The sequence below is a fragment of the Arachis duranensis genome, chromosome 1 (assembly GCF_000817695.3).
Source record: "Arachis duranensis cultivar V14167 chromosome 1, aradu.V14167.gnm2.J7QH, whole genome shotgun sequence".
Lineage (NCBI taxonomy): Eukaryota > Viridiplantae > Streptophyta > Magnoliopsida > Fabales > Fabaceae > Arachis > Arachis duranensis.
Genome location: NC_029772.3, coordinates 53460257 through 53480196, shown reverse-complemented (window position 1 = coordinate 53480196; position 19940 = coordinate 53460257). Strand labels below are relative to the sequence as shown.

At 35.0% G+C, this 19940-nt stretch overlaps 1 protein-coding gene across 1 annotated transcript; it reads left to right on the top strand.

The window, feature by feature from the left end:
- The first annotated feature begins 17370 nt into the window (after nt 1-17370).
- Nucleotides 17371-18376, top strand: LOC107490960 (uncharacterized). Its single transcript, XM_016111759.1, has 3 exons — nt 17371-17520; nt 17606-17800; nt 17897-18376. Exons 1-3 carry the CDS (start codon nt 17371-17373, stop codon nt 18374-18376), a joined length of 825 nt encoding a protein of 274 aa, XP_015967245.1.
- Nucleotides 18377-19940: the final 1564 nt, after the last annotated feature.

The following is a 19940-nucleotide window of genomic DNA, read 5'->3' as shown; positions in this document are numbered from 1 at the left end:
GTTTGCGTGGATTGAAGTTCGCAGATGCGACGCGGGCGCGTCATCCACGCATTCGCATCACCTAACTTCAAAGCAGCTATGACAAATTATATCTCGTTGCGAAGCCCCGGATGTTAGCTTTCTAACGCAACTGGTACCGCATCATTTGGACCTCTATAGCTCAAGTTATGGTCGTTTTAGTGCGAGAGGGTCAAGCTGACAGCTTTGCAATTTCTTTAACTTTTTATATTCCTTCCACTTTTGCATGCTTCCTTTCCATCCTCTGAGCCATTCATGCCTTGTAATCCCTGAAATCACTTAACACACATATCACGGCATCTAATGGTAATAAGAGAGGATTAATATTAGAAAATATAAGGCCAAAGAAGCATGTTTTCAATCATAGCACAAAATCAAGAAGGAGAATGTAAACCCATGCATTTAGTATGAATAAGTGTATGAAAGATTGATAAAATCTACTCAATTAAGCAAAAGATAAACCATAAAATAGTGATTTATCAAATATCAAAACAACATTAATATTCTGAAAAAAATCAATTAAGCATTCAACTTAAATATATAACAATCAATAGAAAATGGTTAGAATATCAATGTTAACTTATAAATCAAATCCAATATAATTTATTGGATAATGTACTCTTAGTAAATTACAGTTCATTGGCTTAGTGATTAGATAGATGCAACTTATAGCTATAATCTAAAACAACCCAAAAGAAGGGAAAGTCACAAGCTGCCCCAACTTCCTACACCAAAAAAGTTGATTTGAAATGTATAGCACCTAGTAATAATACATAAAAAGCAAATTATACTTGGAAATAACAACTGCCCTTTCAATTACATCAATCATCACTTCAGTCATCACAACAAAGAACAAAGACCTATAAAAAGCAGTCAACACATGATCCATGATGTAGGGTGAGAAAAAAATAAAATAAATAAGTTATCCCATTTTTTAACTAATATTTTATCTAACAAAAAGTATTTCTTAAAATCTATATAACAGTAGTATAGTGGAAGAAACATATCCGAAGTGGCATTCTCTGAGTGTTTTGAATTTTTTTTAAATTGAAAAATATCACTTCAGGGGGTCCCACTTACAGCTCATAATGGGTTGTGTTCTCTCTCTTCTATTATGTTGTCTCTTGTCTCTTCGTTATCTTCTTCTCTCTCTCATTGAAACCCTATTCACCTCCTCCATCTTCCCCAAATTCAGCTTTTTTCCATCTTCTTTCTCTCTTCTTTTGGATCAGTGTATCCAACTCTGCCATTGAAGAACTGAAGATTGATGGTTTAGAAGTTATAATAAATTCTCGTTGCAAGTATAGTTTCTAAACCAAGCAATCAACCTCTCTTACAAACATTTGGTTGTCACAAGTAACAAACCCAATATAATTTATAAACCGAAGTATTCAAACCTCGGGTCGTCTTCTCAAGGAATTGCAGGGAAGTATGAATTATTATTGGTTATGTAAAATAGTGTTTTTGGATTTTTAAAAGGTTTTGAACAAGAGAAATAAATTGCAGGAATTAATAAATTAATAACTAATAAAACTCTTGGCAAGGTATGAAAACTGAAAGTTCATATCCTAATTATCCTTATCAATGGTGATGAGAATTATACTGTTGCTCCCACTAAATCAACCTCTAACTATGAAGGTCAGTTAAGTGGACAAATTAATTTAATACCTAAAGTCCTAGTCAACTCCTTAAGGAAAGACTAGAGTTATAGGAATCTAAATTAATCAGCAAGAATAATAATTATCAATCATGATGAGTTTGATAACTCAAGAGTTACAAATTAATCAACCAAAAGCCAATAGTAAATAATCTAAATTAAAAATAAGGAAAAGCAATCATGATTCTGGAATACCTCAAATTATATTGAATGGAGATGTCAATTCTAACATGGAAAGGTTCATAAGCCAATTGGGCAACATAAATCAAATACAAATAAAAGCTTCAGAATAAACAAAAATAGAAGAGAAACATAGATTATTGAACCTGATACGAAGAAATAATCCTAATGACTAAAGGAGATCCTAATCCTAAAACCTAAGAGAGAGGAGAGAGCTTCTTTCTCTAAAAACTACATATAAAATTATCAAAAGTGAATTATGATATGATCAGAAGTATATCCTGAGTCTCTGCATGTTTCTTGACTTTAATCTATGTTTCTGGGCCGAAAACTGGGTTGAAATGCGGCCCAGAATCTCTGCCAGCGACTTCTGTAATTTTGCAGATCGCGCACGTCACGCGGACGCGTCGTCCACGCGATCGCGTCACTCAGCGTTTTTCGTACCACGCGTGCGCGTCGTCCACGCATTCGCGTCGTTCGTGCAGCTTCCAGTCTGCGCGGTCGCGTCAGGCACACGAATGCGTCACTCTAATTTCTTCCATTTCACGCGGTCGCGTGAGCCATGCGACCGCGTGACTTCTCGCTGGTCATCTCCTCAATTCCTTGTGTTCCTTCCATTTTTGCACGCTTCCTCTTCATTCCTTACGCCATCCTTGCCCTATGAAGCTTGAAACACTTAACACATAGATCATGGCATCGAATGGTACGAAGGAAAATAAAAATATACAACTAAAAGGTCTTTAGGAAGCAAGTTTTCAATCATAAAATAATTTGGAAAAATTGTAAATACATGCTAATCATATGAATAAGTGGGTGAAATGCTTGATAAAACCACTCAATCAAACGCAATATAAACCATAAAATAATGGTTTATCAACCTTCCCACACTTAAACATTGGCATGTCCTCATGCTAAGCTCAAGGAGATAAAATAAATGAGTAGGGAAAAGCAAGACTCGTGCAATGCAACCTATGAATGTGAATGCAACTATATGCTAAAATGATTCTACCTACTTGGTTAAAAATAAATAAGTTCTCCAAGACAAACATAAACCAAATTCCACTAATTCAAATCATATAATAAAAAGCAAGTAAACTTGTCAGAAGATAACTTATGAAAGCAGGAAACATAGAATCAAGCATTGAACTCTCACTGGTAGTGTATATGCACTCTAATCTCTCAAGTGTCTAGGGTCAATCACTCTACTCTTCCCTGGTCATGCTTTCTAAACTTTGTTCTTCATCTAAATAATCAACAAATATTTATTGTACCAATGCAAACATCATGAGGTCTTTTCAAGGTTGTAATGGGGCCAAGGCAAGGGTGAGGATATATGTATGGCTAAGTGAGCTATAAATTGAATCTTTGAGTAACCTGGGCTATCACCTAACTTACATACATTCTATATAACTTCTAAAATCATGCTTAGCTACCCATCAATTAGGATATTTAATTTGTTTTTCTACTTAAGACTAGTGATGTGGTAAAATATTAAACAAATGGGGATTAAAAAGTTCAAAGTGGCTAACAAAGGTAATTTAAAGGGTAGGCTTATTTGGGATAAGTGAGCTAAACAAATGATGGCCTCAATCATATGCAAGCATGTAAATACACTAAATAGTGGACATATAGAATGGAACAAAGTAAGGATTGCAATCATAGAGAAGAAAACACACAAGAATAAAAATTTATGGTTAAATAATGTAACCATGTAAATAAGCTCAAAATCTCACAGGTTGTGTGTTCTTTGGCTCAAAAACCATGTTCCAAATACAACTTCAAACAAATTTAACACATGAAAAATTTTAGTTTTTAATTTAAATTAGTAAAATTATTCAAAAATAGGATCTTAAAAAGAAACTTATTATTTTTAAACCAAGTAGTACTTAAATGTAAACAATCAACTACATATGCAATCTATTATGCAATGCAACATTGAACAAACAAAAAAAATAGAATATTGGTGTTGAGAAGAGAATAACTAACCCGTGGAGATCGGTATCGACCTCCCCACACTTTAAGATTGCACCGTCCTCGGTGCATGCTAAGATGTACAAGTGGATGGGCTGCTCCAACTGATGTCTTTCTCTATAGTTTGTGTAGATTGACTTGCTTGTCTCCCCATTAAGAAGCTTTTCTCTCTCTTCGTGGTGGCCATCCTGAAAGAAGAGAAAAAGAAAGGAAAGTAACCCAAAAATAAAGATAAGAACATAAATAAAATATGGGTGTTAATGCCAAATAATAAAGGTCTCAATTAGATGGTAGCTACAACATGCAAGTGAGAAAATAGTGGAAGCAAATGGCATATCAATAGTGCAAAAGTTGCAACAATGGGAAAGAGAGTGTGGGTAATGCAAGATAGTATAAGTGCATATCAATGCAAAAGGAATATCAGTATTATAAAAATTAGCATTGACTTATGAATAATAATACCCAATTAGAATAAAACAAGTCATGAAGCACCAGAATAATTCAAGAAAAGATGCAATAGTTGAAGAAGAGAATTTTAACACCAATGGAAAAGAAAAAGAAAATAAGAAAAGAGGAAGAAAGAAATAAGAAGGAAAGAAAAGATTTAGATATGGGGAAGAAAAGATAAAATATTTGGCTGATTTGGATAAGCTGTGCGTCGCTTGTGATGCGGACGCGTGAGTGACGCGTTCGCGCGGATAGTGCTTCTATAAAATGACGCGGATGCGTCATCCACGCGGTCGCGTGGATTGATTTGTGCCGTTAGCATGAGGGCAGCCTAGCGGTCACGCAACTCTCTGTTTGAAACTCATATTGCCAAATCTTTGGGTGACGTGGTCGCGTGGTTGACGCGATCGCGTGGATGGCCTAAATTTGAAAACGGTGCGGACGCGTGGGGCACGCGTACGCGTGGCAGGGCTTGTGCGGTTAGCACAGGTTCAGCCCAGTTCCAGCGCGACTCACTGCCATACACCCTATTACGTCGAATTACAGAGCCACGCATTCGCGTGGTGGACGCGGACGCGTGGGGAGGCCATTTCACTACTGACGCGATTGCGTCAGCCACGCGGTCACGTGGGTCAAATGGTGCCAGGGGCACGCCTCCAGCCACACTTTCGCGTGACTCTCTGTTCATGTTATTTTCTTCCCAACGCACATATGACGCAGACGCGTCGGCGACGCGGTCCCGTAGCGTGCGATTTTTTTGTATAATAATGCAGTATGCAGAATGCAATGCTAACATGAATGTTATGCAAAATTCCAGGTTCAATCAAAACTAAAAAACAAACAAAACAGACTAGAATTAAAACTGAAAAGGGACGATCATACCATGGTGGGTTGTCTCCCACCTAGCACTTTTAGTTAAAGTCCTTAAGTTGGACATTCTGGTGAGCTCCTTGTTATGGTCGCTTGTGCTTGTATTCATCCAAGAATCTCCACCAGTGTTTGGAATTTCCACAGCCTCCGGGATCCCAAACTAGGCACAGAAAGCCTTCAAGCAAGCTAAAGCAAGTGACAAGGCCCCAAGAGTATTGATTTCTAGATTGAATTCCGGGGTCCCAAACCTTGCTTCTGCACCCGTCTTCTTGTTGATCGTTAGTGTTCCAACTGGGTGGCAGGCAATCTGAATTCTCACTAAAGCAGCCAAATAACTTCCTAGACCCATTCAGTTGAGCTCTACACCAACCTTTGCATTTAAATTTTGAGCACACAACCATATTGAACCTTGCAGGACAACTCTTACCACTGATCATCTTCCTCTTACTCTTAATGCCACAAAGAGCTCTAAGTTGACCATCCATCTCCAGTAGCCCATATTCTAGTGGAATTAGAAAGCTAAGGGATATGAATTTTACCCACTTGAATGTTGTGAAGGATGATGGCAACTTAGGGGGAGTGTTTCTAATGAACATGCAAGCTCCACTCCCTTGTGCTCTTCTTTGACATCTTCTACCTCTTTGCAAGCTTCTTCAATTTCAACCTCTTCCTCTTGGTAGCTTTCTTCTGATTCAATTTTTTCTTCATTGTTCACCGAGGGCATGGGAAGTTGTGCTTCTTCTTCTTTAATCTCCATGTCAAGTCCAATGGGAGAGGATTCAAATGTAGATAAGAATTCATTAATGATTGAATCCATCTCTTGATCATCCCCTTCAAAGTCTTTAACCATGATATGCTTTGGAGGTTGTACACCCTCCTCAACATCAATTTCAAACTCCTTAGAAGAGGGCTCTGTGACTTGAGTTTCCCATGGAGGTTCTGCATCTCCTAAGTCTTCAACCACTTCTTCCTCTTCAATGGCAGGCGTAGCTTCTTCCAATTGTTCCAATACAAAATCATGCTGCTCAATGTCCACTAGAGTTTCTAACTTTTCCTTCATGCCACGTTCTTCAGTAGATTCTCCACATGAAGCCATGGGGGTTCCTTGAATGTCCGAACGTCGGAAGGTAATCAATTTATCGCTTGATCCAGTTGGCGAAGGGTTGCATGAAATTTTCCACTGTTTCCTTGAGACGATACCTTGATTCTTGTTATGCTCGGCTATCATAAGTAGGATCATAGTGCTCTTGGATTGATGGATATGGAGATGGTGTATATTGAGGTGGTGGTTCTTGGGAGTAATTGGGGTGGAATTGGGTGGAATTGGGGTGGTTCTATATATGGTTCATACGGTTCATAAGGTGGTTGGTATGGTGGATATGGGTAAGGGTCATATGGAGGTGAATGGTTGTAAGGGGCTTGTGAGTATGGTGGTCCAAGGTCATGTTGAGGAGGGGGTTCATAGGCATATGGTGGTTGTTGATAATCCAAAAAATGCTCACCATAGCCATTGCCTTGATATGCATCACGGAATGGTTGTTGATAGTCCATTGGAGGTGGTTGTTCCCATGAGGGTTGATCAAATCCTTGTGGCTCCTCCCATCTATGATTGTTCCATCCTTGGTGCAAGTTCTCATTGTAATCTCCTCTTCCTGCAACGTAGTTGTAACCAGACTCATAGCCAAAGGGGTGAGAGTTCATAGTAGTTGGAGAAAATAAAAAAACTAACAAAAAGAAAATATTTTGAAAAAGATATGATTTTTTGAAAAAAGGATAAGATAAGTTTTTTTTTTTGGAAAAGATAAGATAAGATTTTGAAAAGATATGATTTTTAAAAAAGTATAAGATAAGATTTTTAACAAGATATAATTTTTGAAAAAAGATTTGAATTTTAAAAAATAAGATAAGTTAAGATAAAAATTTTAAAATAAAAATCTGAAATTTTTTTTGAAAGATATTTACAATAACCAATAATAAGGCACATGTTTGCAATTCCCCGGCAACGGCGCCATTTTGAAGAACTGAAGATTGATGGTTTAGAAGTTATAATAAATTCTCGTTGCAAGTATAGTTTCTAAACCAAGCAATCAACCTTTCTTACAAACGTTTGGTTGTCACAAGTAACAAACCCAATATAATTTATAAACCGAAGTATTCAAACCTCAGGTCGTCTTCTCAAGGAATTGCAGGGAAGTATGAATTATTATTGGTTATGCAAAACAGTGTTTTTGCATTTTGAAAAGGTTTTGAACAAGAGAAATAAATTGCAGGAATTAATAAATTAATAACTAATAAAACTCTTGGCAAGGTATGAAAATTGGAAGTCCTATCCTAGTTATCCTTATCAATGGTGATGAGAATTATACTGTTGCTCCCACTAAGTCAACCTCTAACTATGAAAGTCAGTTAAGTGGACAAATTAATTTAATACCTAAAGTCCTAGTCAACTCCTTAAGGAAAGACTAGAGTTATAGGAATCTAAATTAATCAGCAAGAATAATAATTATCAATCACGATGAGTTTGATAACTCAAGAGTTACCAATTAATCAACCAAAGCCAATAGTAAATAATCTAAATTAAAAATAAGGAAAGGCAATCATGAGTCTAGAATACCTCAAATTATATTGAATGGAGATGTCAATTCTAACAAAGAAAGGTTCATAAGCCAATTGGGCATCATAAATCAAATACAAATAAAAGCTTCAGAATAAACAAAAATAGAAGAGAAACATAGATTATTAAACCTGGTATGAAGAAACAATCCTAATGACTAAAGGAGATCCTAATCCTAAAACCTAAGAGAGAGGAGAGAGGCTCTCTCTCTCTAAAAGCTACATCTAAAATTATCAAAAGTGAATTATGATCTAATCTGAAGTATATCCTGACTGCATGTTCCCTGACTTTAATCTATGTTTCTGGGCCGAAAACTGGGTTGAAATGCGGCCTAGAATCTTTACCAGCAACTTCTGTAATTCTGCAGATCGCGCACGTCACGCGGCCGCGTCGTCCACGCGATCGCGTCACTCAGCGTTTTTCGTACCACGCGAGCGCGTTGTCCACGCATTCGCATCGTTCGTGCAGCTTCCAGTCTGCGCGGTCGCGTCAGGCACGCGAACGCGTCACTCTGATTTCTTTCATTTCGCACGGTCACCTGAGCCATGCGACCGCGTGACTTCTCGCTGTTCATCTCCTCAATTCCTTGTGTTCCTTCTATTTTTGCACGCTTCCTCTTCATTCCTCACGCCATCCTTGCCTTATGAAGCCTGAAACACTTAACACACAGATCACGGCATCGAATAGTACGAAGGAAAATAAAAATATACAACTAAAAGGTCTTTAGGAAGCAAGTTTTCAATCATAGAACAATTTGGGAAGAAATTGTAAATACATACTAATCATATGAATAAGTGGGTGAAAAGCTTGATAAAACCACTCAATCAAACACAATATAAACCATAAAATAATGGTTTATTAGCCATCTTTCACGTGCTTTTTTTCTTCTTCTCTTTCTTTTATTTTTTTCTTATTCTTCGTCCTCTTCGTCCTTCCTTTGTTTCTCTGTCACCGGTGACGGCTCTACTGTCGGTGGTGTGTACAACCTCATAGAGCGTGAGCCCTCTTTCGGCCGCTCGCGCTCCTTGGCGATTCCGTTTCTCCATTCAAGATGGACATTCTCTTGCATCGATTTGGATCTCGTTGGCGCGAGGGATTCAACGGCTATCAATGGGAGCCGATCGGCGAGGTCGTTCTGGTCTTTTTTCAGGTCGCACAAGAACTACAGGTCGCACAAGAAGTCATTTCCCTTTTTTCCCAATGTTTCTGACTTTATGTGATTTTTATTTGTTTTATAGTTCGTTTGATTTTTAAGTTTGTGGAGGAGTTTTTGTTGTGTTATTGTTGCCCTTGGTGTGATTATCATTTCTTCTTAATGTAGTTTGATTCGATATGTGAGATTGGTTATGATCAGTGTAAGAGTGGAGTTTTTTCAATTAAAGGTTTATTTTGAATAAGGATTTTATTTTGAATCACTATTTTTTATAATCACTATTTTGAATATCTATATTTTATAATAAATTCCATTCTATTTTTTGTGTTTGGAAAATTCATGGATTTTTTATTTTGGTTAATTTTGACTTTATAATTTCCTGCGTAGTTTTTTAATAGTTTGTTTCATTTTTACCAGGTTGAGACCAGAGTGCAGAATTCTTGATGAAGTCAATGAAGTATTACTTTATCTTTTTCAAACGAACGCCTCTTTGACACAGATAACGTTAAAGAAGTTAGAGAAGAGTATCACATATGGGTTTAGCTCTACTAAATGCTGGGAGAAGTTGTGCAGATAGTCAATGGAAAATTTGAGATTGAGGTATTCGTGACTAAATTTTCTTTTTAACTCAATTGTGCCATCCTTTTTTAATTACCATCCTAATAAATGGTTTGGAATATTTGCTACAGATTTGATATTGTATATGTCAATACTACTATTTCTTAGTTTGATCTTGAGGTGGTTTATGATCTTAAGGATGAATGCAAGAGGGCTTTGCTGGAAAAAGTAGATAACCATCATATAATACTACTAAGTTATATATTATATTTTTAATACTTTGTTTTACTTTTACCAGGTTGAGACCAGTGTGCAGAACTCTTGAGAAAGTCAAAGAAGTATTATATTATTTTTACAAACGAACGCTTCTTTGACCCAGATAATGTTAAAGAAATTAGAGAAGAGTATTACATATGGTTTTAGCTCCACCAAATGTTGAGAGAAGTTGTGCAGATACTCAATGAAAAATATGAGATTGAGGTATTTGTGACTAAATTTTCTTCTTAGCTCAATTGTGTCATCCTTTTTGAATTACTGTGCAACTAAATGGTTTGGAATATTTGCTACTGATTTGATATTGTATATGTCAATACTACTATTTCTTATTTTGATCTTGAGGTGGTTTATGATCTTAATGATGAATGCAAGAGGGCTTTGCTAGAAAAAACTAGATAACCGTCATACAATACTACTAAGTTATATGTTATATTTTTAATAGTTTGTTTCATTTTTGCTAGGTTGAGACCAGAGTGCAGAACTCTTGAGGAAGTCAAAGAAGTATTACATTATTTTTCCAAAGGAACGCCTCTTCGACACAGATAATGTTAAAAAAAGTAAGAGAAGAGTATTACATATGGTTTCAGCTCCACCAAATGTTGAGAGAAGTTGTGCAGATACTCAATGAAAAATTTAAAATTGAGGTATTTGTGACTAAATTTTCGTTTTAGCTCAATTGTTTGATCCTTTTTGAATTACTGTGCAACTAAATGGTTTGGAATATTTGCTATTGATTTGATATTGTATATGTGAATACTACTATTTCTTATTTTGATCTTGAGGTGGCTTATGATCATAATGATGAATGCAAGAGGGCTTTATTGGAAAAAGTAGATAACCATCATACACTACTACTAAGTTATATGTTATATTTTTAATAGTTTGTTTCATTTTTACCAGGTTGAGACCAGAGTACAGAACTCTTGAGGAAGTCAGAGAAGTATTACTTTATTTTTTCAATTGAACGCCTCTTTGATGCAGATAATGTTAAAGAAGTAAGAGAATATTATTACATATGGTTTCAGCTCCACCAAATGCTAAGAGAAGTTGTGCAGATACTCAATGAAAAATTTAAGATTGAGGTATTTGTGACTAAATTTTCTTTTTAGTTCAATTGTGCCATCCTTTTTGAATTATTGTGCAACTAAATGGTTTGGAATATTTGCTACTGATTTGATATTGTATATGTGAATACTACTATTTCTTATTTTGATTTTGAGGTGGGTTATGATCTTAATGATAAATGCAAGAGGGTTTTGCTGAAAAAAGTAGATAACCATCATACACTACTACTAAGTTATATATTGTGTATTGAAAAGAAAAAGATTTCCAGAGTATAATATGTGTATCACATTATTCTCTTATAGTAATGTATGCATCTTCAATTATAACTTATGCTTTATGCTTTATGATGATTATTTATTATATCTTATGATATGATTAGTGAGTTATCCATCCATCCATACTAACTGGAATTCATGTATTCGGATCTCGACGGCGCGAGAGATTCAATGGCTGTTAACGGCAGCCGTTCGACGAGGTCATTCTGGTCTTTTTTTAGGTCGCACAAGAACTATAGGTCGCACAAGAGGTCATTTCCCTTTTTTCCCAATGTTTGTGACTTTCTGTGATTTTGATTTGTTTTATAGTTCATTTGATTTTTAAGTTTGTGGAGTGGTTTTTATCGTGTTATTTTTGCCCTTGGTGTGATTATCATTTCTTCTTAATGTAGTTTGATTTGATATTTGAGATTGGCTATGATTAGTGTGATAGTATTGAGTTTATTAAATTAAAAGTTTATTTGGAAGAGAGATTTTATTTTAAATCACTATTTTTTTATAATCACTATTTTGAATCTCTATGTTTTATAATAAATTCTATTCTATTTTTTCTGTTTGGAAAATTCATGGGTTTTTTATTTTGGATAATTTTGAGTTTTAAAATTTCCTGCGTTGTTTTTTAATAGTTTGTTTCATTTTCACCAGATAGAAACCAGAGTGCAGAACTCTTGAGGAAGTCAAAGAAGTATTACTTTATTTTTTCAAATGAATGCCTTTTTGACGTAGATAATGTAAAAGAAATTAGAGAAGAGTATTACATATGGTTTCAGCTCCACCAAATGTTGAGAGAAGTTGTGCAGATACTCAATGGAAAATTTGAGATTGAGGTATTTGTGACTAAATTTTCTTTTTAGTTCAATTGTGCCATCCTTTTTGAATTATTGTGCAACTAAATGGTTTGGAATATTTGCTATTGATTTGATATTGTATATGTGAATACTACTATTTCTTATTTTGATTTTGAGGTGGGTTATGATCTTAATGATAAATGCAAAAGGGCTTTGTATATGTGAATACTCCTGTAGTTTGGATTTTTTACAATTGTGGTTTTTATTTTTTTTAGTAGGTATTTAGTTCTTTCTGCGTGGATAGTTTTGGGTAGCTGGAAGAATGGGTCTTGCAAGGAATTACTTGAATTTTATTTTTGAATTTACTACTGTGTAATTGTGTTTACTTTATTTCTTCTGAATTTTTGTCAGTCTATTTTTTATTATTTATTATTTTATATCAGTTAAATGTTTTGTATCCTTTATTATTTTGATTGGTAGATTGGGAGGTTGAACAGGGATAGGATAAGAAAAACTATTTGAAGGTCAATGTTGTTAGCTTACCACTGTTCATCACGTATGGTGTTGTTATGCTAATGTATATATTTTGGTGTCTTTGTTTTTGGTTGTGACTGAGGTGTCTCGTGGACGAACAGATTCGCTGCACTGCCTACAACCTTGCTCACCTTCTTAGAGAATCCCTTTTTTGGTTGTTATACTTTCTCCCATGTCTCTGTCATCTGCTTTGGTCCAAATCGTCGTGGTTGTAGTGCTGTCTCAAATGGTTAAGGTGATGTGTTTTCCATGTGTTCTTTGATAATTTTTGGTAGATTATTGATATTTTTGGGTAGAAAACTGATATTTACAGTTGTTGGTTACAGAAATTGTGTATTGCTTACGTAGGTTACTGATCAACTTCATCTCGAATGGGTCCTCAAAATCTCTATTGGTGGCTAAGTACTGGGTGGACATCCATTAGCTGCTGGGTTCGGAGAAAAATTCCTTCTAGCACCAAGTTAAGTTAGATAATTTTTCTTCATATCTATTTTTAGGAAAATTGTTCAAACTTTGATACAATGAAAGAATCTTGTGTTATTCTTGCTCACTATTCAAACACATTGTGTCTTGATGATTGTTGGAGTTTCCACATTTTGTTTGTATTTTAATTTCAATTGATTTTCTTATTCGTGTTTTTAGCGTTACTTTTAGTATGAAAGAACAAGCAACTCGGACAAGGTTCCCAAAGATTTCAACAATTCACTTTGATTCAGTAAACAAGTCCAAAATTACATCAAAGAATATACGAGTCAAGAAGAGGAGTTTAAATAACACAAGGCAGATATCTAAGAAATTCAAGAGGACATATGCAATTAGGATCAAATGAGAAAGCATATGAACAAGGAACAAGGTTGAAAAATAATTAGTTAACTTTTCAAGAAAGAAATCTCAAATAAGAAACTCTTGGCAAACTATGAAAGAATAGATACGTAACCGAGTAGACTCAAGAAATTAACTCCAAACGTTCCCAAAACCCACGATTTATGTTACCTATTACTTCTATCTTGTCTATGATAATTCATTAGTGTTTCTATATACATGAATCATTAATATTAAGTTGGCCATACCTAATATCATGAGAGATGCAACGGTCGACTAACAGCATTAATCAATAGACAATCATGCATTTGAAACTCAAACTCTTGTCACTGGGACAAGTCCTACTGCATGACAGACACTCAGAGTATGCAGTAAAGCATAGTCAGTCCATTCCCAAAACTCTAACGGGAACAAACTTCTCTAATACCATAATATAACACCCTAACTTTTAGCACGTCATGATCATACCAAAAGTAGGAGTTACTAACCTGTTTTCTTTGATTATCTACTTAATATTGAGCCTTTACGTTGATATCGTGTTTTAGGTTTTGAGAAAATTCCAAAAAAAAATCTTGTTTGTTAATAATCAAAATCATTCATCAAAGAACACCAAGTAATAATAATCACATAATTAGTAATAGTAATAAATATTACACAAAAGAATTCAAATGAAACTCAGAAATAATCCCTATCTCTCTGGATAAAATAGAAACTAAAGTAGCAATGGCGAGGGAACTCTATAAAAGTGATAGGAATCATAAGTAAATCTATTAATCGTCTGTAGCTTCATACCGAGTCTTCGAACCTATGTCACTTAAAGGGTGGAAGATTTTGGGGTGAGAACAAAACATGCGTTCTCAGTAGGGAATGGGAATGCCGTAAAAGTAATGATTAAGATGCAAATAATTAACTTTACTTAATAAAACTATTTTTTTATCAAACCTTTGAAAATACTTTTTAATTCTACTTTGGATAATTAATTATTTTTCTTTAAAATTCTAAACTCAAAACAGATTTCAGTCACAAAACTTGTCATACCAACTATCTCTTAGCCACCTAAGTAATTCTTAGTCACAACAACAGTTATTAATCACATCAATACATCCACAAACCAATAGAACAAGTAGGGGATTCAATTCAACACACACCAAGTCGCAATGAGACAAACAACATAATCACAAATAAACAAGACAAGCAAACACAACCAAATGCAAATGTGCAAACAAGAATGATACATGTCTAGTCCTATCGTAGGTAATGAGCTCATTTGTCGGTTTTTACCCGCACCCGACGCAATCCGACTCGCATGTGAGATAAGGCATTCCAGTGGCATAACCTCTGCAAGTTTTTACTTCTTGCAGTCGCTGATTCTCCAGCTAAAGTATGCCAAACATGACCTCTGCAAATACTTGCAGGCGCTGATTCTCCAGCTGAAGCATGTGCCACTTTCTCCGGGAAGCCATTCCATACACACAAGCATCCCCACACAATCATTCACACATCAGCACCTCAACTATTTACTTTCCGCCACCCTCTCATGACCTTTTAGTCATTCCTTAATCACACGTGTCACATTCTCTTATCCCTTTTCTTTCTTATTTTTAACAAACCGAATTCATTTCATAACTTAAAACAAAATCTCTCCTCAAAGTATTGGATTTAAAACATTATACTTTTCTTAATAAATCGAATTTGAAATAGAATAAATCTTTTCCCAACTAAGTAAGCCTCAAATAATTTAACTGTCCAAAACAAATATTTTAAAATCGCATTTCAAATAAAGTCCCAAATTTTATAAAACTTTTGGCAGCACTTTGCCTAAAATTCGGGCTTAGCCACCCTTACGGGTTCCCTCTTTCTCAATAAATCACCAGCCCTTTTTTCAACAATTATCAAATCACCAGAATTTTAATAATAACATATTTTATAGCCATATACTTTTAATAATTCCAAAATTATTTATAAATCCTCAAAATTATTGTTTTAGTTAAGAAATAAATTTTTAAGAAATCAGTTTTGAAATCCAAGCTCAATCTATTTTTTGTTCATAAAACCTCAATCTCTACAATTCACTTATCTTTTTTCTCAATAACAATCAGAACAGCAAGGTACCCCAACCCGTTCAGTTTAGTAACTAATAATTTCTCTAAAAAGCTTGCAACAATGTCCACTATCAACAAATAAATCTTAATTCCACAACTAAATCAAGAAATCAGCATAACCAGGAATTTGAGTAATTAGTCACTTTTAAACAATTAAATCATTATTCACAGCCACAATTCAACCAATTTCATCACCAAATTCAATCATTTTCACAAATAACACAAAATTAATCACGATTTTATCACATTCAACTATATTCACAATCATTAACAATCTCAATTTTATCAATTTTCTTCAATTAGTCAAACGAGATATTTATAAATTATTTGCAGTTACTCACTAAACTTCAGTGACATTCGTAAATTAAAACAATTAATTTTAAAATAAATCTCCTACCTCCGTATGAAATCAAAATCAACGAAAGCTCCAGACATGGTTGTCAAACTCGCGAGTTAACTCGTAAACTCGTACGAGTTTACGAGTTTAGGTAGTGGAATCGAGTTGACTCGGACATAAACTCGTTTCTGGGTAGACTCGGGTTAACTCGGCTAGACTCGGATAAAATCGTGCAAACTCGCAAGTTTGCTAGCGAGTCAGCGAGTTTAATTTCGTTGCCCATTTTTGCCAAAACGGTGTCGTTTTGGCCTAGAAAAAAAAAACCCTACAGCTAAATGGCTAACCCAAACCCGGTAACCTAAACCCACACCCACTAATGAAGAAGTGAAGTTCGAAACCCTAGTGACTCCCTCCACCAAACCCTCACGGTCAGCCTCACTCCTCACTCCCTCCACCATCTAACGGTGACCTTGTCTGCACTGCCACGCAGAGGCCGGACGCCTGAGTCTAGACGGATCCTTCACCTTCTCACCTCCCCTCGCTTCATCCCTCTTCCCCCACCGCTCACCCACGCAGCGTCGCAGAGCCCAATGAAGGACCACCACGCAGAGTCGCAGTCTCGTAGAGCCCACCAGGCCACCACCACGCAGAGTCGCACAGCGCCAGAGCCCACCACCACGCCGTTTGCCTCCCTTCCCCTGTTTTGCCCTCGTCGTCCTTGTTCTATTTTTCTTCACTGAACCACTGCCGATCTGCTTCAAGTGATAAAGTCTGCCCATCTCCAAGGTAATTTTGTTAAACTAATTCAAATGCTAACAATTTTGGTTGCAATTATTCAATTCTGCAAATTTATTAAGGCCCTGATCTGTGTTTGATCTGTTGAAAAAAAATTAATGTGTGAAAAAAACTGATGTTGCTTGCCTGCTTCTATAATCTGTACTTCATGCTTCATGCTTCAATCATGGTTAAAATGTGTGGATAGTGCTTCTGTTATATATATTTTTTCTTTTGTTTTCTGCTTCTGTTATGTAGTTATGTTTAGTTTACTGAAATTTTGAAGTCTGAATTGAAACTCTGAAGTCTGAATTGAAACTCTAAAATATCTTAATTGAAACTCTAAAGTCTGAATTGAAACTCTGAAGTCTGAATTGAAACTCTAAAATATCTGACTGAAACTCTGAAGTCTGAATTGTTAGTTAGTGTTACTGACTTACTGTGTTAGTTTAATTGAAAGTCTGAAGTCTGAATTGTTAGTTTAAATGAAAATGTATCTGTTGTGTGATAAAGTGAGTATTGGAGTATTGGTGGTTGACTGGTTGCTATTGTTTTAATTTGTTTGTGCTTGATCATATTGATGACCTCAAAGGGGGTTCATATGACAATGAGAATGGACTTTTGGGTTAACTGGGTGGTATATTATTCCGAATTACAAAAGTATTGCTTGTTGTACTGCATTTGGAGTGATGATTATTGATTAAGTCTTATGAATTATGATGCTAAAAATTTTTCATCTTTTGAACATTATTGTTGTAAGTGTAGCTGAAACTAGTGTTAGTTATGAATTTAGTTAGTGGATAATCTGAATCTGAATTTGTTGTTTGGGTTGTTGATAAAAAAGGCGTAGTATTTGTAATTTCTTGGTGAACTGCCCTAAAGGAACAGTTTTTCTTTATTCATTGGACACTTCTGACATCTCGAAAACAATGGATAAAGTTGTCAAAATGCTAGAAGATGCCGTAGAATTTGTTGGTGAAGAGAATGTAGTGCAAATTGTTACAGATAATGCTGCTAATTATAAGGCTGCTGGAGAAAGAATGATGGAGACTAGAAAAAAATTTTGTATTGGACACCATGTGCTGCACACTGCATAGATTTGATATTGGAGGATTTTGAAAAGAAGCTAAAGGTGCATGAAACAAGAAAAAGGTTGGTCTACAGCTTCCTGACTTTCATTATGCTAGAGGCCTCTTTGGTAATGAAACTGCAAAGAGTAGTAGGAAGACCATGCTACCTACTAAGTGGTGGGACTTCTATGGAGATAGTTGTCCAGAACTAAAGAAGTTTGCTATCCGAGTTCTAAGCTTAACTTGTAGTTCATCTGGTTGTGAGCGTAATTGGAGTGCATTTGAACTGGTAATTCCTTATTCCTTACTTCCTTAGAACTATTCATTATTTATTTTAATTTTAATTTTTGTATTTTTATTAACTATTGGCACTATATGTTTGTAGGTTCATACAAAGAGAAGAAATCGGTTGCATCAAAAGAAAATGAATGATTTAGTGTATGTGATGTATAATTTGAAGTTAAAGGGCAAGCAAATTAGAAAAACTCCAGAACTTGAATTTGATGCAGTGCATTCTGATGATGAGTGGATAACTGAGGATGTTAATGAAAATATTGCTGAAAGTGTTGAGCATTCTCACTTGCCAACAAATGACAATACTAATGATGATCCAAATAGTAATGAATTTGCTATTCCAGGTATGAATATTAATGAATTCAACATCGGTGAGGGAGGTGAGAATGAGTTAATTAGGGATCCACAACAAAATTTAATAGAGGAAGAAGATGAACATGTGAATGATGATGATGATTTTGTTGGCCGTGTTGAACCTGAGGCTGAAAGAAATGATGTTTCTGATGAAGATGGTGAAGATGATGATATTGATGCCATGGAAGATGAAGATATTGGAGGATTTGAGTTTTAGAGTTTATTAGAAATTTAATTGTTGCTTTGTTGTTTTCTTTTGTGTTTTGGTTATGTCTTATGAACCTTTGATTGTGTAATTGTGTGTTTTATGTTGAACTAGATAGATACTTGTGAAGGATTTAAATGTGTGATCCAAAATACTTGTTGTAACTTGTAATTTTAGTATTAGGTTAATTTATTATGTGTTTTGATGTTGAAATTGTTAGGTTTGAATGTCTATATCTAAGTAAATATATATATTATACATGATATATATTTTTTAAAAAAATATATAATAGGTAAACTCGTACGAGTCTACGAGTCGAGTCTAGGTTAGCTCCACGAGTTTACCTAGACTCGCGAGTTTGACAACCTTGGCTCCAGAGAAGCTTTCTCATTGAGCTGCTAAAAAGGAAAGCATCAGAAATCGTCTGTGTCTCCTAGAACTCCAATTGGCCGAACTCAAAGGGAAGGGCAACTACGTCACTGTCAACTTCTACCGGACAAAAGTAACTCCAACGTGTAGAGGAGGAAGATACGAACACTTTTACCCGATTAGATTTTTAATTGGAGTTACGAATCAAAAGAAATCGAAAAAAGAAAATAGAAGGAACTCACAGTTTTCACCATGAAATTCGGCCACTCTCTCCTTCGTTTGGATAACATGCAAGCTCGGTTATTGCACAATGAATGTGCTTAATGGATTTGATGATGATTTGGGCAAAAAAGGGTGGTTTTCAAAAATGCAGGATGTTACAAAATAAAATTATTTTGAAAAAAATATATACATAATTTTTTTTACTCTTAAAGTGTTTAACATTTAGAAAAAAAATGTTGTAAAATATATTTATATTTTGTGACAAATAATTAACTTGTTACAAATAATATTGAATTTTGTGACAAATTAATTTTTTATTACAAAACAATTGGAGTTTTTGAAACAAAAAACAAAATTTGTTATAAAATATTTTGAATTTTTGCAACTAATTTTTTTTGTTACAAAATATTATAATATTTTGTAACAAAATACCATCTCGTTACAAAAACTAACATAATTTGTAACAAAATAAAACAGGTTGTTACAAAATATTATCATATTTTGCAACAACTTGTAATGTTGTTACAAAATATTATTCTTTTGTAACAATCACATATTATTATTACAAAATACTATTTTTTTGTAACAATTTTAAATTTGATACAAATTTTTGTTACAAATGTTCCATTTTCTTGTAGTGAATCCACAACCAAATTCAATCTAACATCATAATATTCACTATAATCAACATAGAGTTCACTAATTCAACATTTCACAAAGGAATTGAGGGTACTTATCTGACCCACAGCTCCAACAACTGATCCTCTAAGTCGCAACCTTCTCTTTATCTGTCACCGGAGACGACCGTCACTAGTTACCAGCCTCAAAGTCACGTTGGTCCGCTTCACAATGTTGTGTTCGACTGCTTCTCGATGCTCGTTGGTGGACGAAATTGTGATTCATTTGTTATTCCATTTTGCAAAATTCATTGCTTTTCATTCCCTGGTAATGGCGCCAAAAACATGATGCCAATACCATAGTTCAC